The sequence below is a fragment of the Macrosteles quadrilineatus genome, unplaced genomic scaffold (assembly GCF_028750875.1).
Source record: "Macrosteles quadrilineatus isolate MER2022 unplaced genomic scaffold, UCM_ALF_1.0 Scaffold_4__1_contigs__length_99947679, whole genome shotgun sequence".
Lineage (NCBI taxonomy): Eukaryota > Metazoa > Arthropoda > Insecta > Hemiptera > Cicadellidae > Macrosteles > Macrosteles quadrilineatus.
Window position 1 is genome coordinate 56,910,174 of NW_026542597.1, and position 27,209 is coordinate 56,937,382.

At 33.9% G+C, this 27,209-nt stretch overlaps 1 protein-coding gene across 1 annotated transcript in view; it reads left to right on the plus strand.

The window, feature by feature from the left end:
• LOC128992940 (glutamate receptor ionotropic, kainate 2-like) overlaps positions 1 to 27,209 on the plus strand; it is a 59,338-nt gene that overhangs the window by 8,852 nt on the left and 23,277 nt on the right. Inside the window, exons 5-9 of the mRNA XM_054416686.1 lie at positions 4,025 to 4,177; positions 22,542 to 22,726; positions 23,313 to 23,470; positions 24,062 to 24,203; positions 26,094 to 26,249. Of these exons, the coding sequence (XP_054272661.1) occupies positions 4,025 to 4,177; positions 22,542 to 22,726; positions 23,313 to 23,470; positions 24,062 to 24,203; positions 26,094 to 26,249 (794 nt within the window). The remainder of the gene's footprint in view (positions 1 to 4,024; positions 4,178 to 22,541; positions 22,727 to 23,312; positions 23,471 to 24,061; positions 24,204 to 26,093; positions 26,250 to 27,209) is intronic.

Genomic DNA, 27,209 nt, shown 5'->3' on the forward strand with positions numbered 1-27,209 from the left:
AAACTGCATTTTTGAACGTCCGTAATTTTATTTACAAAGTAGTGAGGCTATATTTAAATCACTAAAGACACTCTCGCCAATCCAGTAAATACATTAAAATGACTTGGATCTTGATAGGTACTCTGGTTTTCACGGAGAAGATTGCGTAAAATGCCATCTTGAGTGTTACAGACAAAGGGAAAGACAGACAGACAGACAGACAGACAGACAGACAGAAATAGAGATAAGACTCGTTTCTGCTTCTTTAATGTATAAAACGTAAAAATAACCTAAAAGTATATAATTCTGAGCAAAGTACAGACAAAACTCTAATTTTATTTATATAGATGAATATGAGGACCTAATCAAGCGTTACCTGGCATAACTATACATTAAAATTGTCTACAGCAGATCAATAAGAAAGATGAGTCTACAAGGAAGAATGTTTAATCAATGATTTTCTGCTTTGGGTATAAAATAAATAGCTTTACGGTAAGATCAAGTGTTACCTTTTTGATGACGGCCCTGGTACGTTAATTAAAGCACAGTCAATTGGTTGTCGAACACTTAGATTTGGCGTTTAGTGTAACCAAATTTACAGCTGATGAGCTGGCGAGCACGTTCTCAAGTTCTTTAGCCTACCACGTAGTTTTCAACTGAGTTAAATTATTTAACCTCTGTGCTTGTTGTATTATAGCGTTGGCGTTTATTTGTTACCTATTGTGTACGTGTGTGTAATGTACTCTGTTATAATTAACTATCTGATGAAATTGTTGGCGAGATGATGACCAAAAGCGTCACTTCTGTAACGTCAGAAAATAGTTCCTGAACGTAATGTGTAATGTGTGTGTAATGTGACGTTTGGATACAAATTACACACTCAATTTCAGATACATGTTTTCATCCCGTGTAATTTATTCATGTATATATTATAACTGAATTTGTTACATCAAGTTTATCTTTAGTGAATGTTGTCTTTATTTGTAATCTATCTCGCTAAATCTCCCTTCTGTCGATAACGTGCCCATTGTACTCCAGTAGTAGGCGGAACTATCTAGTGAGTGTTGGCTCAATCGTCAAGTTTTGAAACGAGATCCGGCACCAAGTGGACCAAAACAAAACAAGAGTTGCGCGCGCGCACCAACGCGCTTTCAGAACGCTATACGGCTACAGCCCAGTGGGTGGAAGACATGTGGGTATACGTCTATAGTATATAGTACACGCGTAAGGGAAATGATAGGTTTTAATTATTTTTACATATTTTACTATAGTTATTATTAACAAAATTGGTCAACTGTGAATATAAAATAGTTATTGAAGCTAGAGTACTAAGTTTTGCAGTTTATACCTACTTTATATGTCTCGTAGTTAACGACGAAAACTTCAAATAAATGTATGCAATGACTGAATTATAATAAATTTATAATTTTATGCATTGACTAGGCAATTTCGTTTTTAAGCTGTTTTTTCTAATCATAAACCTACACAAGTTTAAGTAATATTACCAAGTGCATTCGTTCGGTACTATTTCTTACTTTTAAAACAGTCGATAAGAGAATCGAGACAGTGGACGTAGATGAGTGTTAACAATGCGAAGACAGTGTGTTCTATTGCTGACTTGTCTCGCCACCTGTTGTGCGTCTAAGGAGGAATGGAGAATTGGTAAGAATATATTGTTATTGTTTATTTAAATCAACAACTGTGTTTGCTTTATTATTGTTGTTCACCTAACTATCTTTACTTGTATACTAAAACAAGAATAATCATTAATATAAAAATACCATTAATTTAGTTATTTTAATAGTTTACAAGGAAAAACTATATATAATAAAGTAATAAAGATTGTATTTTCATTTTTTTACAAATCATACTTTAAACGATTTTTGTCCCTTATAAAGAGCTATTTATAATGAACATATTGAAACGGGACATTTGATCTCTTTCGCTTCAAAAATGAATAGTTCCCAGCTGTATGGCAACAATAATAAATTTGTATTTGATCAGTGTAAAACCAGACTAAAAAGTGTTGTTCATGTGTTGGACCTGAGCTACAGATTTCTTTAAATGATTGATCAAATCTTTGGCAAGACTTGATGAACAAGTGATTGCTTCCTGCCAATTTTTTGTTAAATATTTTACTTATTGTTCTTATATTCTTATGAACAGATTGTAAAATAAACTCTGATACAAAAAAATATTACTGGGCAATATGGTATTTTCAATGGTATAGGCCTACTCGTGAGTTTAGATTGTCTACAAATCTTCCTACTGGCGTCTTATGACATCACTCTATTTAAAAACCCCTTCGACTGTGTTGTTGAAGTTTCATTGTTTTTAGACTCTTTTAAGCCGGGTTTAGCTAGACGCGGAAGCGGAGCGCGGAGAGGAACGCGGAGAGCGGACTCCTCTTGCCTTAGGTAATTTATTTAATGTTAGTGTTGTCCTAGAAGCGGAGCGGAATGCCATGTTAATCGCTCTTCCGCTCTCCGCCCTCCGCTCTCCGCGCTCCTCTTCCGCACCTAGGAAAACTCGGCTTTAGGATTAAATTTAAAACTCAAATTAGGATTCTCTGTAGAGTATTTATTTTGCAGTTTGAAAGGCACGGGCACGATAATTCACAGTGTTATTGCATCTTCAAACAACTTATTTATTTATGACGATGCTTAAATTCTCTAGTTTTGTGAACCACCTGTGAAACATTTATAAACTACTGTCTCTTTTAGCATCGATTGATTTAAACTATCATATCAATAAGGTTACTTAAATTAAATAAAACAAAATACTTTTACCTACGACCGTTTTTTAAATTAGCCGTTTCAGTTCAGTCCTTAGAATTGAAAAGTTTCACATAACAGCATTGTTTACTTAAAAGCATAGTTTTACTCATAACAACACGGATAACGGACCAATGAGGTTCGAGGATTGAGAGAGAAGAAGTGAAATTTTTATGATTCGAACTTCAAATAATCAGCTATTTTGGCCAATTTAATTTTTGAGTGGTGCTATTAGTTTTTGGTACAATGTTTGTTGCATCACTGTCATTGGTAATGAGAGGTTTAGACGAAAATATAACCTCTTTTGGACGTTATGAGTAGTGATTTTTAGTAATTAAATCACTGTCGTATGTAAAGTAGTGTACGCAACTCGCGTAAATAGTGTTAAAACACTCGTAGATAGTTTTAAGTCACTCACCAAGGCTCGTACCTTAAATTTTCTGCTCGTGTCGTTAACACTATTTTTATGAAATAGTTGCGTAAACTACTTTGGTTATTGATTTAAGCATATTTTTATTAAATTTATAAAATAATAATATTTAATTTAAGCAAGTTTTATTCTACAAACTCGAGCGTATTATCCAACTCAAACTTCAAAAATTCTAAAATACTTTAAAACTCGCTTCATAGGAACAATTCCACAAAGTAACTGAGCGAACAAAAGACGGCAAAAGAAAGTTTTAGCCCAAGTTTATTATAAGCTCGTGACACTTTGAGTTTGGAGAATCCAAATGGCCCAAGGAGATCTGCCAAGAGAAGCCATAAAACAACACTCTTCCCCTAAATATAAACCGCTTTATACCTTGTTTACACCCCGAGTGTGATGTTAGTGATTGCTAAGTATAAATTACTCCAGACCATAACACTTCAACATGCAACTGCCATAAGGAAAAAAAGATTCTTCGCAACTGCTTTAATTATACAAAAATTAAAATTGCTAATTTGATTTGTTAAATACACACCTTGAAACATGCCTAACCTTGAAGAGAACCCCCCCCCCCCCCCGAAGACCAGCTAAATCCCTTTAAAAGTTACCCTAGTGTTACATAGAGTTACCGCTCATGCAACTCTAACGTAATGTTGACATTACAAATCCTTCATAGATTTACAAAAACATGTGAGGATTTTTTTTCTTAAACGTTTTGTCCAAAGATTGGTCCTCGGAGAGCGTGCTCAAAGGTAACATAAAACGTAATAAATTAAGTCTTTGTTTACAAAAGTAGAATAACACACCCCCACTGCAAACTACAAAATTATTGTTCATTTTGAAGGTGGGCTGTTCGAAGAAGACGCAAGCTTCTCACAGCAAGCCTTCATTTATGCGACAGACTGGGCCAATGAGAGGGAAGACTTGCCGCAGTTCGCCCTAGCAGCCGACATCACACAGGTGGATTACTTTGACAGCTATCAAATATCTCTAAAAGGTATTATAAAAAATATCAGTTACTCTTTGACCTCTTGCTATTTTGATTGAAATAAACTGAAAAACTGTGTTTTCTACCGAAATTCCATTGAGTTAATTTTTAGAAAGGAAATATTATTTATTTTTATCGGGTAAAGTTATTGCCATAATAGCCTTTCTTACACAACTTGTGTAGCTTCATCATTGACTTTGACATAAGATATAAATCAATTTGGACTTTTTATTTTCAACGACTACAACTATGTTTTCCGAAAATGAAACTATCTAAAAAATGAAGTGTTAGGTTAGAACCAAGCTTAAAACTTCAATAATCGTGTAGTGTCACCTAAAAATTACCTACATAAATATAAACTGGCAGTCGAATAACGGAAAAGGTACAAAGGTATAATCGTTAAAATATAGTTATTTGTGTAACTAGTGGTGAAAGTGGCACTTTGCTGCACACGAGAGCAATGTTTACGCACGAGCCGCAGGCGAGTGCAGCAAAGGCCTTTTTCACTCGTGTTACACATTATATTTTTCCTACAGTCACTATAAAGCATATAAATAATTAGTCTTTCAAACACTATACAACACGTTTTTAGGTTCAGCTGGCAACACAAATGGTGCCCTAGAGAAAGTAGTACCCGCGGTCCGTATCACTCCGCTATTTTTCCTCGGCAAAAAATGTGCTCCGCGTTTTGAGAATATAGTTCCGTATGTTTTTGTAATTTGAAATGGTTTCCGCGCCTAAAAAAATGCTTTAAAGGTATTTTCTTGTTTATTAAGATCGTAGGAATGTTTTAAAAACGTTTAAAAGAAAAGTCCAGAAAGTTCAGAAATACCGAAACTATAAACACGAAATGACAGGTTAAACCGTAGTTATAATAGTCAATCAGCTGCTCATAGTATTATCATTGACTATAAATCCTTAAGGATTTATAGTCAATGGTATTATTATCTTTAAGTGTTGCCAACCTATTTCCAAGCGTACACGGATTACGTGCATAATAGAACCACGCTGTTTTGTGTTGTTTCGTTGGAATCCTGATGTGCGGCAAAGTATAAACCGTACGGCAAAGTATAAACCGTACGGCAAAGTATAAACCGTACGGCAAAGTATAAACCGTACGGCAAAGTATAAATATGCAGCAATTAGCAGCTTTCTGTACTATAAACAGTACAAGGAAGCCAACTTTGTCGGGTGACTGTAGGAAATAGTATATTACGTCACTAGTCCTGAAAATAAGTGTTTACCGGACGAGTGTGGTCGTTCCCGTGCGAGACGAAGTCGAGTACGGGATTACCATACGAGTCCGGTAAACACATTTTGGACGAGTTACGTACGATAGTTTACGCCATACTACTAAATCTCTACAAATCCTTATATATTACCACCAATTAAAGGACTAAAAATCACTAGTCATAACCTCTAAGCGAGGTTATGTTTTTGTCTACAACCACTCATTGCCAACAAAATACAGTATAATCAGCTGATTGGGAGTGTAGGACTTTCGGCCTGGGGTGATTATGAGAAACTTACCCTCCGCAACAAACAATAGGGAACGTGGGTAGCTCTGAGTCTGCTGTCCCCAAAAGATTCCCTATAGGTAAATTGAAAAGATTTTGTGGGTAAGAGGGAAGTAGGGAAGGGGTGATATGGAGTGTTTGACACAGCAAGCTGGCCAAAAACTATGAATAGGATTAGGTACGGTACTTCCAAGAAGGACCTGAGCCCCAGAGCACTCCAGAGCAAGAGCAGGTATTAGATGGATTTAAATCTAAGTTTGGGCTAGTTTAATTACAAACACCGTGCTAAAAGTTGTATATTTAAACAGTTGTTAACCAATTTTAACGACGATTTGACGACATATGTGTCACCTCAGTTCAAGATACAAAAACAGTGGATATGTATAAATTGTCCATCATAATATTAGTTATAGATATTATAGTTTTGTATATACATTATAGCTTTTATAGATAGGCTACTGCAGAAGGTGGGGCCACCATCCGCCTATTGTCACTATAGCTTTCATAAATCACAAACGTTGACGAATTAGTCTCACTTAATATGATTTCAAGGCTTGTTTACATAAGAATCCATCCACTCAATAGTACAAAAATATTATCCATACAACAGTATATTATATTATTACAGTGATACAATCAAATTTTATGTAAACGGTTAAGGCCATTTACCAAATAAAAATATAGGCATATGGCATATCAAAATGAAGCTTAGAGTGTGTAGATTTTGCCGAAAAGTATTGATATGGACGAACTCGCTAAGGGCTCTGCCCCACAGGCTGATTTTCAAAAGGCTACGCCTTGCATGTTTTGGAAGTTATTATTTGATTAATTTAGTGAACAACAGCTGGCCAATGCAATCGACAATATAGTTTGTTTGTTTACATTTTTGTTTACTTATTTTATTATTTACTTTTACGCCACATTATTTTGACGAACTTCCCACGCAAGGATTTAGTCCAGAAAACAGCTGTTTGCCGCCAGCTTATTCAAATGGGGTTTCATTGCGTAATACTGTTCTGCAATGAGTTTTACCGGACACCAATCAGCTGATTATACTGTATTTGCGTGGCAATGATTGGTTATAAACAAAAACATAACCTCTCTTAGAGGTTATGACTGGTGATGTTTAGTCCTTTAGTTGGTGGAAATATATAAGGATTTGTACGAATTAAGTAGTATGGCGTAAACTATCGTACGTAACTCGTCCAAAATGTGTTTACCGGACTCGTATGGTAATCCCGTACTCGACTTCGTCTCGCACGGGAACGACCACACTCGTCCGGTAAACACTTATTTTCAGGACTAGTAACGTAATATACTATTACGTTCTTAAAAGAGTCGCGGTGAATGGACAGTGAAGCTATTTATAGCTGTTTGTTACAAGTGAGTAACTAAAGGTATTCGAACCATAATGACTATAAGATGAACAAACCATGTATGTTGTTCGTTCCAAGAGGTTGTCACCGATCTTTAACAGATCGCAATTTCATTGAAAAGTATTAAAGATGTCGTGAGAGAGAGCTGCGTGTTCAGGTACAACCTCGGCCAACCTTAGGACGTAAGGTATGAAGGTTCCACTGCCTTTAACATCCTTTCACATAAAAATTTCTCGAACTTGGGCCCTTTAAATGAAATATAAAGTCAAAGTTGATTAAATTAATTTAATGGTGGTTTCTGTTCACCCGTGAATTCACGGGTAGAACCTCTTGTTTCAGTTTATAGTGTGAATTGTAGTTTAACAGCTGAATGTACATTCGTAGTACATTCATTCAGATAATTTAAACAAGAGACGTAGTATAAAAATAATGATAGGCCTACTTTAATTAAATTACAGTCCGGTGTAAGGTAAACAAAAAACTGCAGTGTTTAAAATAATGTTTACCTAAAAAAACTTCTGGTAGTGTCCTATTTACAAGCAAATACAAAGTGAAAGTAAATAACAATTTATTTTGTAAAAACCAGATAAACACTAAGTATAAAATACGAAATTAAAAACTAAACCAATGTAACAAGAGACAAGTATGTTATAAAAATGCGTTTAAAATATAATCCTATATATTAATTAACAGTCTGGTGTATTGGTACATCAAAATATTAAAATTAAACTTGTAACTGCAGTGTTTAAATGATCAATTACTACAAAAAGGCTTCTAGTGATGTAGATATTTACAATCAATAAAAGAAATTTACAGTTTGTTATATACAAAATCAGAAAATTCAGTTGGATGGAATTAAATGCCCCTATGCATTTCATTCAACAATTAATTAATGTAATTTGCAATTTAATGATTGGAACACACAATTCAGCATTGTGCATTTCCAACAAAAATTATGTTGGATGGAATTAAATGTACTGTTGTTATTAGGTGAAATAACACAGAACAAAATATCAAAATTACAAAGTAATATCAAATTATGTTAAAGTATCAAAATTAAACTTTTACGGCCAAAATTTAGCGTACGGCAGCCAACGAAATAAAGAATTCAAGTTAAAATTACTACAAGTATTTTGCATTTAAAGGTTTCGTAATACAGTAAAGTTAAATAGACACCTTCTAGTGATGAAATGCACTATTTTGTATTGTTTTACTACCTTACACAAACATCTGTTACTTTTATATCTAGTGTTCGCGGCCAACGAAATAAAGAATTCAAGCTCAAATTACTACAAGTATTTTACATATAAATGTTTCGTAATACAGTACTGTTAAATAGGTACCCTCTAGTGATGAAATGCACTATTTTTTATTGTTTAACACGTTCGCTGCGGGCCATCAAACAGCAGGCGTAGCCCCAGTGCGGCGCAGCCCGCAGCGTCGAACAAACCTGATTGCCGGGTGATTGGCTCTCATATTTCGGTATGACGAATAGCAAATAACGTGCGGTGATGTCCTGTTTTATAACAAGAGTCGACGTAGTTCGCTAAACACTCACATATAGCAGCACTGCTTGGAACGTAGCCGGTCCCATCGTATTAACAATTGGAGGGAGAAAGACGGGACAAAAAGTTGATTTTTAAGTTTGCCAGACGGGGATTTTATGGGGAAATTTTACTACTAACCTACAACACAACAAAAAGCAAGTCACCCACTACACGCTAACGTGGAAACATTCTGCAAAGGGTCGTAAACAAACGCACGTGGCGCGCTCGCCCACCCCCATCCCGCCCCCCCTACTGATAACGCGACAAAAATAGAAACCAAGGTCACCTCGGTCATTCAACTGTGTCAACGCAGGTGGCTACAAAGTATTAGTTCGAAATATCAAACGGCTGAGCCACAGGAAAATATTGAAGTTCAGGAGGACCCAAGTATCCATATGGATACCGCCGCCTCTACGTGATGGACTCCAGGTATCCATATGGATACCGCCGCACCCAATGTGTTAACTACTGTACACGAACATCTGTTACATATTTAGCGTTCGCGGCCTAAGAAATAATGAATTCAAGTTCAAATAACTGCAAGTATTTTACATTTAAATTTGTCATAATACAGTACTAAAAACCACTATCACAGTAAGTAGTGGAGAACTACCGGTTTAACAGCACTTGGGGCGTTTTTTCCCATAAGAATAACATGGGGATCATTTTTTGGCCACCAAAACCAAAAATCCTGATCTTTGCCTAAATATCCCTATATAATTGTCAAACCTTATTTCTTACTTATTCCCTATAAATATATTCGATATTAAGCTAAAAAAGCTATTTCTTACATTTATTTACCCTTACAAGTGTACATTTAGAGTAGATACAATAGGACAATATGACACCACTTTAGGCACGTTTTCCCCATAAGAATAACATGGTGAGCTTTTTTTGACCACTTTTTTAAAAATCCAGCTCTCGGCCTATACAAGCCTATATTAATGTTCAATACCATTGTACAACACTATTAAAATTTCAAATCCATATCCATTCACAAGTATATTCTCAAAATCATCAACTTGACAGTGCGAGGTTTGTACGCGAACTCGGGCGCGCTCCCGGCTCACGGCGCGGGCATGCTCCGGGCTCTCGCTCCTGACCCATGGTTGGTCTTCTCGTCTCTAGTGGTAGCTCTTGATTAAGTCCTGGGTGGGTGACCTCCTGTTGAAGTAATTTCTAGTTAAATTGTTAAAAATCTTTAATTTCTAGTTAAAAATTTTGAAAATTTCAAAAATTTTGAAATTTTCGAAAAGTCTATAAATAGAAGTGACATCCGAGTGATATTTCATTCTGGACCATGAGGCCCACCTGTCAACACTGCTCCGTGTCGCTCTCCACCAAAAGTAACCTGATTCGCCACTACAAGGTAATTCATCAAATGAAGGTGAAACTGTGCAAAGTTTGCAATTTAATCTGTGATAATAATGTGGCTTTAAAATCTCATATATTACAAAGACACAAAAGTTGTAATTTTTGTAAAAGAAATGTTGTTGGACATTTTAAAAGACATGTCAATTCTTGTAACAATTGTCCATACACAATGATAAAATTTGTTGGTGAATCGATTAGAGTTGACCTTGAAAGTACTCTGAAGTCTTATCCTCTGCCAATAAAATGGACTTTAGTTAGGAGAATCAAATTTATAAAATATTCAATGGATCAAAATGGAAAATTAGTTAATGAAAAAGAATGTATTGCAGATTTTAGAAGCCTTACTACCTTAACTATTGAGAAGAGAGATTTAAAGCCTCAAATTGAAAATGCACTTTTAAAGATTGATGCGTCGATTCATAAATATCAAGCCCAAGGCAGTGGATGGATATATGACCATACTAAATATTGGCAGTTGCATGTTTATAAGTATAAGCCTTTAACTCCAAAGTCATATATCCCCACACCAAAAAGTATTCAATCAAAACATGCAGTTTTAAATATAAAAAATTCTGATAATAAATGCTTCCTTTGGTCAATTTTAGCAGCTTTATATCCAAGGAACTCTAATGAAAGTGCTAATAGAGTCTCTAATTATGTACCCTATGAAAGTCAGTTGAATATGACAAACATAAAGTATCCTGTGAAAATATCTGATATAGATAAATTTGAAATACAAAATAACATAAGTGTTAATGTATTTGGGGTTGAATATGATAAATTTATATATCCATTAAGAACAACTAAACTAAATAGTAATATTCATATAGATTTATTATTATTACAAGAAGGTCGTAAATTACATTACTGTTTAATTCGTGATTTTGATAAGTTAATGTTCCACTCTACAAAAGATGACCATAAGAAGCATTTTTGCAAGTTATGTTTGCAACATTTTTACACTAATGATATATTGGAGTGTCATATAACATATTGTAAAAACTTTGATGTCCAACGAGTGGAAATGTCTAAACAAGATACATTACAATTTAAAAATTATAAATATCAACTTAAAGCCCCATTTGTAATTTATGCTGATTTTGAGTGCTTTATAAACTCTAACAACCATACTCCATCTGGATTTGCATTTGTCGTAGTAAAAGATTCTAAGATTATTTCTGAAGAGTTATATAGTGGCGAAAATGTTATGGATGTGTTTTTCGAAAGGTTGTTTGAGACTTATGACTTCATTAAAAATCAAATGGCAATATATATCCCCCTTGTAATGACTCCTGAGCAAGAGGCATCTTTCCAAAACTCAACACATTGTCATATTTGTGAAAAGCCTCTATATTTTGATAGGGTACGGGAACATTGTCATTCAAATGGCCAATACCGTGGAGCTGCCCACAATGATTGCAATTTAAACTATAAAGTAACAAAGAAAATACCAGTATTCTTCCATAACTTGAAAAATTATGATGGACATTTAATAATGCAACACTTGGGAAAGTTTGATCGTAAATTAAATTGCATAGCCAAGGATATGGAAAAGTACATTTCATTCTCTGTTGATGATTTAGTATTTTTGGATTCCTACAACTTTCTATCCCTTCCATTATACAAATTAGCTTCCAATTTAAATACATTTAGATTCATAGACAATCCACTACTACAACGCAAAGGCGTATTTCCTTATGAATACATGACAGGACCAGATAAGTTTGCAGAGTCTCTACCTCCAATTGAAGCCTTCTATAGTACTCTAACTAAAGAACATATCTCTTCCAACGAATATGAACATGCTAAAAATGTCTGGACCCATTTTAATATACATAATTTACAAGAATATCATGATTTATATCTTAAAACAGATGTATTGCTACTGGCTGATGTGTTTGAGACATTTAGAGACCTGTGTTTAAAGGATTACAAACTTGACCCCGTACACATGTATTCACTTCCAGGACTAACATGGGAAGCCTGTCTTAGAATGACTGGCATAAAATTACAATTATTTCAAGATATTGACATGCATTTGTTCATAGAAAGTGCAATCAGAGGAGGAGTCAGTATGATTTCCACACGTTACGCTAAAGCCAATAATAGATATATGGGTGAACATTATGACCCCAAACAAGAGAGTGTGTATTTAGTATATTTAGATTGTAACTCGCTATACTCCACAGCTATGTGTGAGACACTACCCGTGGATGGATTTCGTTGGACGAATGAGATAGACTACAAAATATACAAAAACAATCAAAATGATGAGTTTGGATACATTTTAGAAGTTGATTTAAAATATGATAAAAACTTACATGATTTACATAATGACTATCCATTAGCACCTGAGAAAATGAATGGCAAATTAATACCTAATTTAAATGACAAAACTAAATATATTTTACATTATAAAGCATTACAAAAATATGAGGAATTGGGTTTGGTTGCTACAAAATACCATAGAATTTTAAAATTTAGACAATCAAAATGGCTTGCACCCTATATTAATTTTAATATTGAAAAACGCAAATGTGCTAAAAATGATTTCGAAAAAGACTTTTACAAATTGTTAAATAATAGTCTCTTTGGTCGAACAATTATGAACCAACGCAAGTTTCGTGATATATATCTCAAGGATGAGTCACTATTAACAAAATATGTCACTAATCCAAGGTTTGACTGTAGCAAAAAGTTCAATAACAATTTACATGCTATACATTTAAATAAATTAGTTGTAAAGTTTAATAAGCCGATATATTTGGGAATGACCATTTTGGATATTAGTAAAGTAATAATGTATGATTTCCACTATAATTATATGTCAAAATTTAAGAACAAAAGATTTCTTATGACTGATACAGATTCTTTAATGTATTCTATAGTTACAGAGGACTTTTACAAGGAAATAGAATGTGACTTGCACTTTTTTGATACCTCTGGATATAGTAAAGACCATTTCTTATACTCTGATAAAAATAAAAAAGTCACTGGCAAGTTTAAAGACGAATTAGATGGTCATATTATGTATGAATATTGTGGTTTAAGACCAAAGTTATATTCTTATATTCCTCTAAAATGGTTATATGAAGAAGACAAGCAAGCTTTAGAGGTCAAAAAAGCTAAAGGAGCTGATGGTGCTACAGTTAAACATCTCCTCAGACATCAACATTATTTAAACTGTCTTGCAACTGGGCAAGATTATTATGAGAATGTGACAAGAATTAAATCTACAAATCATCATCTTCAAACCTTAACTATGAATAAGAAAGTACTATCGTTTGACGATGACAAGAGGTTTATTCTGGAAGATGGCATCAATACTCTTGCGCTTGGTCATTATAAAATTGATCAAACATAAATCTATATTTGCCATTATTCTTTGACCTTTCTTTGTCTATTACAAAAAAGCCATATTTAGTTTTATCCCAACATTGATGACAGAGATTTCTAAATTGGTTAAATGAAAAGTCATTACCAACATGATTGTTATATACATGTTTTAAATTTAAATCATCTTGTTTAAATAATATTAGGAAATTTACATTATCACGTAAATGTTTATGTACTTTGCTGTAAGATTGACACAAGTAAAAACAGTTAATATTTTTATGTCGACCCATTGAAAAAAATTGTGTAATATTTTGACTATTTATGTCATCAAATACAACAACTGACTGTGATTTTACATCATTTGGTGTGATTTCACAGTCAGTACACGTGTGTAATTTCACTTCGTCACACAAACTAAATATTTCAATTATTTTTTTATATTTTTCTTGTTCTAAAGATTTAGATATTAAATATAAGTTTGTAAATTTTAATCCTTCCTTTTTCACAATTAAATTGTAAATTACAACCGTCTTCCCACTTCCACTTGGACCACAAATAACACATCGAATATTGGTAGGAAATAGACCCAACTTCTTTGGTATATTTTCCTTAGTATGTACTATTTTAAATTTATGTTTTTGTTGAATAAAAGACATTTTTTATATAATAAAAATGGTGAAAAATAATAAGAAAACATGTAAAAAGGGCAAAGGTTTATTCTTAAAGCCTTACAGGGGTCGAGGGCTATTGAATACTCTTATAAATAACCTTCCATTTCCACTTCACATACCATCATATCGGTACTGTGGACCTGGAACGAATATACGTCAAAATCTAGCCAAAAATGTACCTCCAAAAAATAAACTAGACTCTTATTGTAAAGAGCATGACATATTCTACATGAATAATCCCGATACCGCTGCTCGGAACAAAGCAGACATGAGATTAGCAGACTTAGCTTGGACTAGAGTAACGGCAAATGACGCAAATCTTGCTGAAAGAGCTGCAGCTTATGCGGTGACAAATTTGATGAAGGCAAAAGCAAAAATGGGAATGGGATTAAAATTTAATAAAAAAGATGGACAACTACCAGCTGTTAGAGGCCGCAAAAGACGTGCCTCACTTCCGGGGGGTGTACCTAAAAAACGAGCTAAAAAATCTAACACCAAAAGTAAAAGAGTGCGGAATAGTTAATTTAGACAGTTCATCTGGCACACATTGGACAGCATATCGTAAAAATAAAGATATTGTAATTTATTTTGACCCATTTGGAATCCAACCTCCAAAAGAAGTAATTAAATATTTTGAGGGACATAAAATATTCTATACAACCGATCAAATACAAGATTTAAATAGTTCTATTTGTGGAATTTTATGTTTATCATTCATAAAAAATTTGTGTTTATAAAAATGGATTCATTTACTATAACATTTTCGGGTACAGAGCCAGAGCTAAAGTCAGTGTTCTTTCCTCCCATAGAATTAAATGATGATTATGTAATTGGATTAGTAGATTTTCAAAGTTATAATTCTATATTTAATGTAAAAAAACCACTTAATACTTTAACATATTACAAAGTAGAGAAAAAAACATTACCAAAGGGAGAGATCTTAGTTGATGATTTAAACCAGTTATTAGATGGTAAACTTAAAGTTATAATACATAAGAATGGAGAAGCATTAATTAATACTAAAGTCAAACTTTTATTCAAAGGGCTTATTCCAAAATTAAATCAACTTAAAGGCAACAAATTAACCATTGAAGAAGGTGATGATGTTTTCTATTATGACCACAAAGCTCCAGTTACAATAGAAATTTCTGAAGGAACATATGAGGTGGTTGAGCTTGCAAAGGAAATTCAAAAGCAAATCCCAGACTTTTTCCTTACAGCTAATAATAAAACTATGAAAGCGACATTACTTTCTAGCCACGTGTTTGATTTTACAAAACCATGTTTAGGGTCTGTTTTATTGGGATTTAAAGGTGTTTCTACTCCTGGTGTTCAGTTTGAATCTACAAATAAAATAAACATTAATAATGTAAATGTGATTAGAGTAAAATGTAATATTGCAAACGGGTCCTATTTAAACGGAAACAAATCACACACCATACATAGCTTTTATCCAGAAGCTCCTCCTGGCTACAAAATTATTGAAGTTCCAAGAAATATTATATATTTTCCTGTAAATAAGAGAAGTTTAGATGTTGTCAGTATTACATTTGCCGATCAGCATGACAAGGCAATTGACTTTAATGGAGAAGAAACTACAATTACTTGTCATATAAAAAAGATATGAGAATTTATAAGAATTTATCTATAAGTGTACAAAATGCTAGGTTCCTACGATCAATAGGACTAAAGTTAAAATTTTCTATTAATAAAAATGGAAGATTTTCTAGACGTTACAGGGAAATCCCAATTCGACGATAGTGTGGTTAAAATTACAAATCACTCCTATGTTCCCCACAACACTTTAGCAATAAATAATTCCGATGAAATTCGAATATGTATTAATAATCAAGATTTGCTAACTCTCCCGTGTAGGAGTTATCTGTATATTAAGGGAGAAATTGAAAATCATGATAAAGGTCATTTTATAAATAATGCATTTGCATTCTTATTTGATGAAATTAGATATGAAGTCGCAGGTAAAGAAATAGACATTGTAAGAAACCCAGGAATTTCTAGTCTTATGAAAATATTGAGCTCTTACAATAAAACTACTAAATTGTCAAATGTGGCATTTGATTCTGACACGAATTTAAAAGAGTTCCATAAAAGTGGCAAGTTTAGTACTTGTTTGCCATTAGAACTGTTAATGGGTGTATTTGAGGATTTTAATAAGGTATTAGTAAATGTCAAACAAGAATTGGTGTTAAAAAGATCCAAAAATGATTTGAATTGTATATTAACAACCACTAGTGCTCCAGCCAGTGGTACTGCTGATATGATTCCTAAAATTACACTTAACTCAATTCAATGGGTGATGCCACATGTAATACCATCAGATGGGGAGAAGTTACAATTACAAAAGATGTTACTGCAAAATAAAAATTTGCAAATTGCATTTAGAAGCTTAGAGTTGCATGAACTTCCATCATATCCCAATACTACAAGACATACATGGTCAGTAAAGACATCTTCAAGTTTGGAGAAGCCTAGGTATATTATATTTGGTTTCCAAACAGCTAGGGATAATAGTGCACGGAAAAGAACTGATGAATTTGATCACTGTAAGTTAAAAAATCTCAAAGTATTTCTAAACTCTGAATATTATCCTTATAGTGATTTAAATCTCGACTTTGAAAATGGAGATGTCTCTAAAGCTTATGAGATGTTTATGAGGTTTAGAGAGACTTACTATAATACTATCCCAGATCCTATGATTAGTAGGGCTGAGTTTATGAAGAAATATCCACTAATTGTAATAGACTGTTCTAGACAGAACGAAACAGTGAAGGAAGGAATTGTTGATATTAAATTAGAGATTGAAACTGCAGAAAATGTGCCAGCAAATACATCTGCATATTGTTTGATAATACATGATAAAGTGTTTGAGTACAATCCTTTGTCAAATGAGATAAATAAAATGTAAATAAAAGATGAAAAACATTCAACAAGAATTGGTTGACTCTGCAAATCAAATACGAGAGAAATATAGAGCTTTAAAACGTGGCAAGTTTCTAGAGGCTGAAGAGAGGTTCCAAACATTCCAACCTTTAATAGAGCCATTACAAGAATTAAAAAAAATCGCCAAAACAGAGAGGCCTCGAATAGAGATTCTCCCAATGACTCCATCTAGAATACCAATAATACCAAGATTACAACCATTACAACAATCTACTCCACAGAAATTAGATTTTGGTCTTTTAGCATCAGACTATTTAGGAAATTACCTCAGTAAAAGTAGTATGACAGACACCACATATGGTATTAGACGAGAAGCAAATAAATTTTTTATTGGAAATAAGGAAGTTGATATTGCCAATGATGATGTTACAATTGCAAATAAAACCTACAAGGGGACAAAAGGCTTGTGGCAATTGTTAACTTTAAAAGAACCTGAGGATTATACTCCGGCTGATTTGCAAAATTATAAAGAAATTTTGGAAGCTACAAATGGACATTTAAAGAGTTACAAAGATGGTGCACCAATTTCAAGTAATAGACATACTAAATATCTTAATATAATTAAACCTCTATTTAAATCTGTTGGTGAAGGTTTGAGACAAGTGACTGGTAAGAAAATAGACTATATTTATTGGGATGATCCTAATGAGCTTGTAGATAGGTTAAGACTTCTTTGGCTAAGTCGCCAAGCCGGTAACTCAGGAGTGGATAATGAAATAGATTCCATTATTGAGGAATTGAGAGAAAGTGGAATTATTTATTAAATAAAAATATGTTTATAGATAAATTTTATCGTTTATATAATCCATATAATAAGCCTGCAGAACCCAGGGCTAGTAGTGAACCTACTTTAAATTTACAAGACGATAGTTGGAATGGTTTAAACCGTAAACTTGGTAATGTTAAAGATGGGGAGTTTGTAGATGATGTATCAACTTTGGGACAGACATTAACTAGAAAAGGTGATGTCTTCTTACAAGGTAAAACTAAATATGAGTTTTTAGAATCCAAGAATAAAAATTGGAATGCTAAAAAACGGAAAATTACTAATGTGGAAAAGGGTGAAAGTTTAGATGATGTGCCCACTTTACAACAGACTTTAATACGAACAGCTGGTAAATTTGTACAAGACAATAATAATTATGAATTTTTAGAATCAGAGAATGGTATTTGGAATGCTAAGAAACGGAAAATTACTAATGTGGAAAAGGGTGAAAGTTTAGATGATGTGCCCACTTTACAACAGACTTTAATACGAAAAGAAGATGGTAAATTTGTACAAGACAATAATAATTATGAATTTTTAGAATCAGAGAATGGTGTTTGGAATGCGAAGAAACAGAAAATTAGTAATTTGATGGAAGGTACAGATAGTAAAGATGCTGTGAATGTTTCACAAGTTCCAAAAATGGAAGCAGGCTATTGGAGTTTTAATAGTAAAAGGTTAGTACGTGTTAAACCTGCCATTGATGACACTGACTGTGTTATAAAAGAACAGACTATAACTTTTGATAAAAAAGAAAAATGTTGGGATGCCAAAAAACAATTCATAAGAAATCTACCAGAGGGGGAACATTTGGATGATATTTGTCTAATGTCACAATCTATGCATTACGATGGATCAAAATTTGTATATGGAGAAAAAATTTTTAATTTGATGGAATATAATCCTGATTTATTAGTTGCCGACCCTACATCTTTGAGTGGATTTAAGTATATAGATAATAGACCATATATACCAGAAAACTATGTATTTAAAAGAATGGAAGATAATCTATTGATTGGGGCTAATGGTGATGTATTTAGAGTTACAGGAAAGGATGATGTTATAAAAAATGAATGAAATTGCATACGAACTTCATAAGCCTGCAAGAAAGAATTTCATTAGAAGGTCTTTCAAAGTATTAGGTATAAATGAAACCGTACAAATAGATTTAATTGATATGCAAAACTATGCTAGAGAAAATTCTGGCAATAAATATATTTTAACTTTAATAGATACATTTTCTAAAAAAGCTTATGCTGCTCCACTAAAGAATAAGACGGGTTTGGTGGTTACAGAAGCCATTAAAACCATTCTACCAAAGGGGGTTAAAAACATTCAATCTGACAATGGAAAAGAATTTTTTAATCAATATTTTAGCAAACTAATGAAACAATTAAATATTAATCACTATCACACATTTTCTACAACTAAGGCTGCAATTGTGGAGAGGTTTCAGAGAACTTTAAAGAATTGGTTATATAGGGAATTTAGTGCTCAGGGGAGTTATAAATGGTTGGATTTACTTCCAAAGTTAATTCGAAAATATAATAATAAAGTGCATAGATCTATAGGAATGAAGCCTAACCAAGTGAATGTTAAAAATAGTAAATATGTGCATGAGAGGTTGCATGAAAGGACTTCTAAAGTAGAGCAAGTTAAAAAGCCAAGATATAAGGTAGGTGATAGCGTAAGGATTTCCAAGTATAAACATGTTTTTAGTAAAGGTTATACTCCAAATTGGACAGGGGAACTATTTACAATAGCAGAAGTTAAGAATACAAAGCCTGTGACTTATATCTTGAAAGATGAAAATGGCAATATAATCAGGGGAGGCTTCTATACAGAGGAGTTGTTAAAGACCAAGTATAAGGACATGTATTTGGTAGAGAAGATAATTAGGAAAAAAGGTGATTCGTTGTATGTCAAATGGCTTGGGTTCCCAAGTAGCCAGAACTCATGGATTTCCACTAAGGATGTCCAAGGGAGCACGTCATAAGCCGGGAGCGCGCCCGAGTTCGCGTACAAACCTCGCACTGTCAAGTTGATGATTTTGAGAATATACATGTGAATGGATATGGATTTGAAATTTTAATAGTGTTGTACAATGGTATTGAACATTTATATAGGCTTGTATAGGCCGAGAGCTGGATTTTTAAAAAAGTGGTCAAAAAAAGCTCACCATGTTATTCTTATGGGGAAAACATGCCTAAAGTGGTGTCATATTGTCCTATTGTATCTACTCTAAATGTACACTTGTAAGGGTAAATAAATGTAAGAAATAGCTTTTTTAGCTTAATATCGAATATATTTATAGGGAATAAGTAAGAAATAAGGTTTGACAATTATATAGGGATATTTAGGCAAAGATCAGGATTTTTGGTTTTGGTGGCCAAAAAATGATCCCCATGTTATTCTTATGGGAAAAAACGCCCCAAGTGCTGTTAAACCGGTAGTTCTCCACTACTACAGTATTAAAAGAAGCATAAAAGATTTATTATATGTAGTAAGAATTTGCGTATTTTTGAATCTAAAATTTTGAAACAAAAATAGGTTTATTTGGGGCGGATATCCACCACCCGTAGACACCATCACTTCCTGAGTCGTTAATGCCAAAGATTACAGCAGTATTCTAATACAATAGTAATGTATTTCCTAGAAGGTTGGCTCCAATGCTATTTGCCCTGTTTCCTGTGTCGACGACCCTGTCCACCACCCCACAGGTATTTCCGGGAGATTCCTGGGATTTAGTGGGTAAAGCGTAAGCTCAGGTCAGGTACCTACTCCCGAGAAACCTACCCTTTACACCACATAATAGGGGCAGCCCAGGCCGAGTCAGGGGCAGCGCAGGCCGAAAGTCCGTTTCCCGCTGATTGGTGTCCGGTAAAACTCATTGCATAACAGTAGTACGCAATGAAACCCCATTTGATTAAGCTGGCGGCAAACAGCTGTTTTCTGGACTAAATACTTGCGTGGGAAGTTCGTTAAAACAGTGTAGTATGGCGTAAAAAATATTTTCGTCATCCAAAATACAAACAGTAACAGACGTAGTTACATCATTTGTTTATGTTTATGATCCATACCGGGAACGTTTATATTCGTGGTTTTGTTTTAATAAACTATCTCTGTTTTGATAGTCGTGATTTTAAGTATTTTAACAATGAAGACAGCAGCGTTGCTCGGCGTCGGTCACCTGTTTACTCAGGCTAAACGGGCTAAACTACTATTACGCGTAAACTCACAGTTATAAGGATAGCATCTCACTAAAAAGCTGCTTATTTTCATTAGCAGAATTGAAAACCAGCTGGAAGCTGGAAGTCGTTTTGAGAGGTTATCCTTATAAAACAATTATTTTGTTTTCTAGCTTTGTTTGTTAATCAAGCAAATAGCAATATGACGAAAAATATAGATCACCACACGGGTAAAAAGCACGATTAAAAAGTGACATTTTAACCCTCGCTCATTTACCGACTTCTGCTTCGTCTCGATTGTAAAACTAGACCTTATGAATTAAATACCCCCGCCGCAGCAAACCTGCAGACTAAGCGAATTTCCATTTGACTGATTGGATTTACACTGAAATGTCTACTTAAAAATATAACATTTATTCCCGATTTAAATAGAATTAGTTTAACAAGTACTTAGGTTTGCTGCACCAGGGAGGGTAAAACTTTTTTTTTGTAAAATGTTAATAGTTAGTAAGAAATAAAAACATTTTCCAAATTTGATCAAAATATGTTCATAAACAAGCAAACTACAACAGTTTTCTCATTCTCCATAAGAATAACATGGGAATTTTAAATTTACAATTTTTTGGAATTTTCTCCGTAACCATTAGGCGCATAATAACGCTTCAATATACTAAATTATTTGTTTTTTGAAGCTCTACAAAATGGTTTGGAAATTAATTGCTAAATTTTATGTTTTTTGGGTCAAAATTGGGAAAAACCTATTTTTACCCCATAAAACCCCCCGTAAACACTCGTTCCCATGGTCCGATCATGCTGGATCGCGAACTCGTTCGAATAGACGTAGGTTTACACGTTTGTACCAAATTTCATCAAAATCGGATCATTTTTGCTCGAGTTATCGTGCTGACGGACACATATATATATATATATATATATAAATATATATATATATATATATATATATGAATTTGAACGGATGGTGTTTTTGGCCTCTAGGGACCTCAAAACGAAAAAAAAAATCGGTCCCGCGTCCAGGTCTTACCATGAGTACTACGGTAATAGCTTATTCCCTATATGGGAAATTCGCTAAAAGAGTCACTTTAGGCCCTAGTGATGAAATTACTATTTGTTGTCAGTTGTACTGGATGAAACAAATTTTTAGGCCATAAAGAACTTATTTACAATTGAAGGAAATCTTCAAAGCAGTTATTGAGATCTTTGTGCAAGCAAGCATACACAGCAAATTGCTCATAATATAAGAGGATAGGATAGAAGTAATTGACGAAGTTGTTTAAAAATCTACCGCTACAAAGAAAGTCTCAAATAGAAAATGACTATGGTACGTCCATATTTTCTAATGTCAAAAATCAAAACTATTACTAGTGACATTGTTACAGCCTTCAGCCTACAGCGCTTCTGGTTGGGAGGACAGCATATGTAGCTACTGTGGATAGGATATGTTTCATTTGACTGAACATGAAGAGTTCATTTTACCCCAGGGCAAAGGAAACTAAGACCCTTGACAAGATCTTAAAAAGCAGCTTATATTAAGAATAAGATTAATGTTGTGCTTTTGACCATATGATAGAGGAAGTTTTCCGGAAAAATTCCAAGTTACTTTGAACATTTCTTTTCAGTATGTAATATGCTGGGAGGAGGTGTCGCTGGAGTGTTTGGACCTCGGTCAGTAGACACCAGTGACCATGTCCAGTCCATCTGTGATGCCATGGAGATTCCTCATGTGGAGATGAGATGGGACTCTAGACAACGTAGAGGCTCCTGTCTGGTCAATCTGTTCCCTCACCCTTCTACAATGTCCAAGGTGAGTAGACTTGTGAGGTAGACACCAGTGACCATGTCCAGTCCATCTGTGATGCCATGGAGATTCCTCATGTGGAGATGAGATGGGACTCTAGACAACGTAGAGGCTCCTGTCTGGTCAATCTGTTCCCTCACCCTTCTACAATGTCCAAGGTGAGAAGACTTGTGAGGTAGACATCAGTGACCATGCCCAGTCCATATGTGATGGTATGGAGCAAGGCCACTCTAAAAATCGGAGATACCTCATGTGGAGATGAGATGGGACTCTAGACAACAAAGAGGCTCCTGTCTGGTCAATCTGTTCCCTCACCCTTCTACAATGTCAAAGGTGAGTAGACTTGTGAGGTAGACACCAGTGACCATGTACAGTCTATCTGTGATGCCATGGAGCAAGGCCACACTAAAAATTGGAGATATCTCATGTGGAGATGAGATGGGACTCTAGACAACAAAGAGGCTCCCGTCTGGTCAATCTGTTCCCTCACCCTTCTACAATGTTCATTGTTCAAGATGAAAAAGCCACAAAATTCTTTGACATTAAAAAGTGCATATATCTTATTTGATTCTTTTATGAATGTTTGTTTAAGGTGTTTGTCGACCTAGTGAGCATCTATGAGTGGGAGAGTTTCACGATTGTGTATGAAGACAATGATGGACTCATCAGACTGAATGGCCTCCTTACCTACTATGATCATAAGGGATATCCCGTCACTGTCCGCCAACTGGACGAGGGAGGAAATTACAGGTGAGTTTTTATCCTAAACATAAATATTTTTTACTTATTTATTTGAATCTATCATCAACACAGATGCGGGGAGGGTAAGACGGAGCAATTAGAAACCCTTTTATTAGAAATTGAAAAAAGTAAATTGGTTGTAAAACATCAAAACCTAAAATAAAATCATCTTAATGGAAAGGTTCGGAAACAAAACTAGCATCATGATTAGACAAAGCATTTTATGTACTAGAATGGCCAAAACTAAATTTGTGGATGCTTGTAACTATTACCATTGACTGTATACTAAACCATTGCTATTACAGTAATATCATTACCAACTAAGTTGGGAACACTATTGTGCATATTTTAAGCTAAGACACAAGAATGAAAATCGTGTCAGATATGTCTTGCTTACCTAGTCTTTTTAATTACCAATTTTAACTTCAATGACCAAGAGCGGCTGGGTCCAGTTTAAAATTTTAATTTTAGGTACTCTACAAAATTCAAACTGTAAATTTTTGGAAATTTCTTGCAAATTAAAAGTGTTTTAAAACATGTTAAAGTCTAAAAGGGGATAGAATTTTGATTCATGGATTTTAATTTTTAATTTAATTTCAGGCCAACTTTTCGGAGGATAAAGAATGCTAATCAGAAGAACATTGTGTTGGATTGCTCAGCAGATATACTCTTTGATGTATTATTACATGCACAACAAGTCGGCTTGATGGGCGCTGACTACAGTTACATTATAACATCTCTGGTCAGTAAAAGAAAATCCTTTTAAATCATCCACATAATAACACTGTTGTTAAAAATCTGCGGAAAGAGGGAAACTCACTCACAGCTGAATCCAACAGTATGCTAGTATTTTGTATAGAATTACTGAATTACTTAGCTCTGAATCTGAAGATAGAATAAGTGAATAAGGGTTAACCTCTAAAGATGAATTGAGACACACTGGCAGTTATTGGGTTCTACTTTTTTTATTTAAACTCAAAACTTCTTGTTCTTATTGTTGTATATCTGGTGATCTACATCAAGAACTCACCAACACACTTTTGTGACAAGTGAACCAAAATTTGTTAGTTTATTTTGTATGTTCTCACACTAGCAAAAAAACAATTGTAGATTTTAAGTACCTATAAAGAATAAGTGGCAAACAACTTAAATGTAATAAAATCATGAAAATCTCCTTCGGCTAATAATATATAATTATATATTAATCTTAATATAGATTATCATGGCAAAATATTTACACAAAGTGCTATATTTTTTCTTAAGACCCTTGGCATGAGCCCAGGATTGTTTTTCAAATTACTTCAGGCTAGACCTAGGGGTCGTGACATCAGTTGGATAAAATTCATTAGTGATTTGGCGGGATTTAAACTCAGGACCTCCAGGGTCCAGGGACTGAATTCCCAGGCCTAGCCACTAGACCAGCTCGCTCTCCCACTACCGGTACTTGACAATTGCTAATATTGGTTTAAAGGGTGGCTGAAAAGTAACATACACCCCCCCCCCTTAACTTTTCAACAATTTAAGATATTTAAAATCTGTTTGCGGCAACCTTCTTAGATATGAGGGGCTACAATAATTATGGTAAATTTTGAAAATTTTTTCCTTAGGGGTTGTGGGGGTAGGGGGTAGCTCAAAAATTTCAAATGACAAGCATAGTAGAGTTTGGTATCATTTTACAGGTCTTAAGGAAACATAAAAATTTACATAAAGAAAACCAAAATCGGCCCACTAATAATAAGATGGCGCCCTAAAACATTTCAAATCCAAATAACCATGAGGGTGACTGAAAATTAACTTGCAACCCTTTTAACTTTTTAACTATTTGAGATATTTTTGAAATCGGTGTGCAGCAACTTGTTTGGATATGAAGGGCTACAATAATTGTAGTAAGTTTTAAAAATTTTGTCCTTAGGGTTAGCGGGGGTAGGGGTTAGGTCAAAACATTCAAATGACAAGTATAGTCGATTTTGGTATCATTTTACAGGTCTTGACGAAACATAACAATTAACATAAAGAAGATAGAAATCGGACCATTTACAAATGGCAGTTCAAAATTACTTTTAACTTTTAACAAGACCTGTAAAATGATACCAAAATCGACTATACTTGTCATTTGAAAGTTTTGAGCTAACCCCCTAAGGGCAAAATTTTCAAAACTGACCATAATTATTGTAGCCCTTCATATCCAAACAACCAATTTCAAATATCTCAAATAGTTAAAAAGTTAAAGGGGGTGCAAATTAATTTTCAGCCACCCTCATGGTTATTTCAATTTGAAATGTTTTAGGGCGCCATTTTGTTATTAGTGGGCCAATTTTGGTTTTATTTATGTCAATTTTTATGTTTTTCAAGACCTGTAAAATGATACCAAACTCGACTACTTGTTATTTGAAAATGTTGAGCTACCCCCTACCCCCACACCCCTAAGGGCAAAATTTTCAAAATTGACCATAATTATTGTAGCCCCTCATAGCTTTGAAGGAAACAGATTTCAAATATCTCAAATGGTTGAAAGTTAAGGGGGGGGGGGTGTAAGTTACTTTTCAGCCACCCTATGGAGATATTAACCTTAATATGGTAAACTACATTAACATTAACAGTACCAAGAATTTCAGAAAAATTTGTGTTACAGGATTTTCAAACTATTAACTGGGAACCATTCATGTACGCAGGAACAAACATAACTGGTGTACGTTTGTTCGACCCTGACAGCAGCGAAGTGAAAGACGTCTTGAGCTTCTGGAAGGACAAAGACAAAGACCTCCAAATATCAGGTGAAACTTTACGTGTGAGTAATCCTACAGAACTGGATATACCAACTAAATTTATAACTTTGGCTGTCTTTCACAGAGAATTTGTGTGTCATCAATGAAAGCTAAGAAATATAAAATGTTATGATGGGAAAAGTGTTTTAGAAAATTTATTTATTAACATTTATGATGGGCTGATTAGTTGTAAGTATTTTATTTATGTTCCTCTTAAAAATCATTCGGTACAGAAAGACTAGTTTTCATAGAATCATCGAAATCAGATATCACACTGGCTTGTGCTTCTTCACTGGTACATTTTTTTTCTAAAAGTCAAAATTTAATCAAGTCAAGAGTCAAGTCAATCATTTATTTTCACATAACGTTTTACAGATCCAGCATAGCTGGGAAACAGGTGAAATGGTCATGGACAATTAAAATACATAAAACTATAATAACTATACAATATCATTGACTATGTGTTATATAGTCAATGACAATATGCTAAGAAATCAAATATATACATCATTTAAAAAATCATCAACTTTGTAATACCCTTTATTAAGCAGCAATTTGGTAACTTCTTTTTTGTATTTTTCAAAAGAATCTAATGATTTAATATTATCAGGCAGTTTATTATACAGTTTTTTCCCTAGGTATTGTGGAAGGGTTTCTAGTGAGGTAAGTCTATGAATGGGCAGTTGTAAATCATTTTGATGTTGTGTTAAATAATTATGGTTATGGTTTTCATTCATAAAATATTCAAGATTTTTTTTAATAAATATTAATGTTTGCAGGATATAAACAGACGGAAGTGTTAATATTTCCAATTCTCTAAATAATAATTTACAGGATTGCCTAGGCTTTGAAAATGTCATAATTCTAAGGATCTTTTTTTGAATTTTGAAAATGGTTTCGGCATTTGAGCAGCTGCCCCAGAACTCTATTCCATACAATATGTTTGACACAAACAAAGCATAATAAACAATCATCCTTGTTCT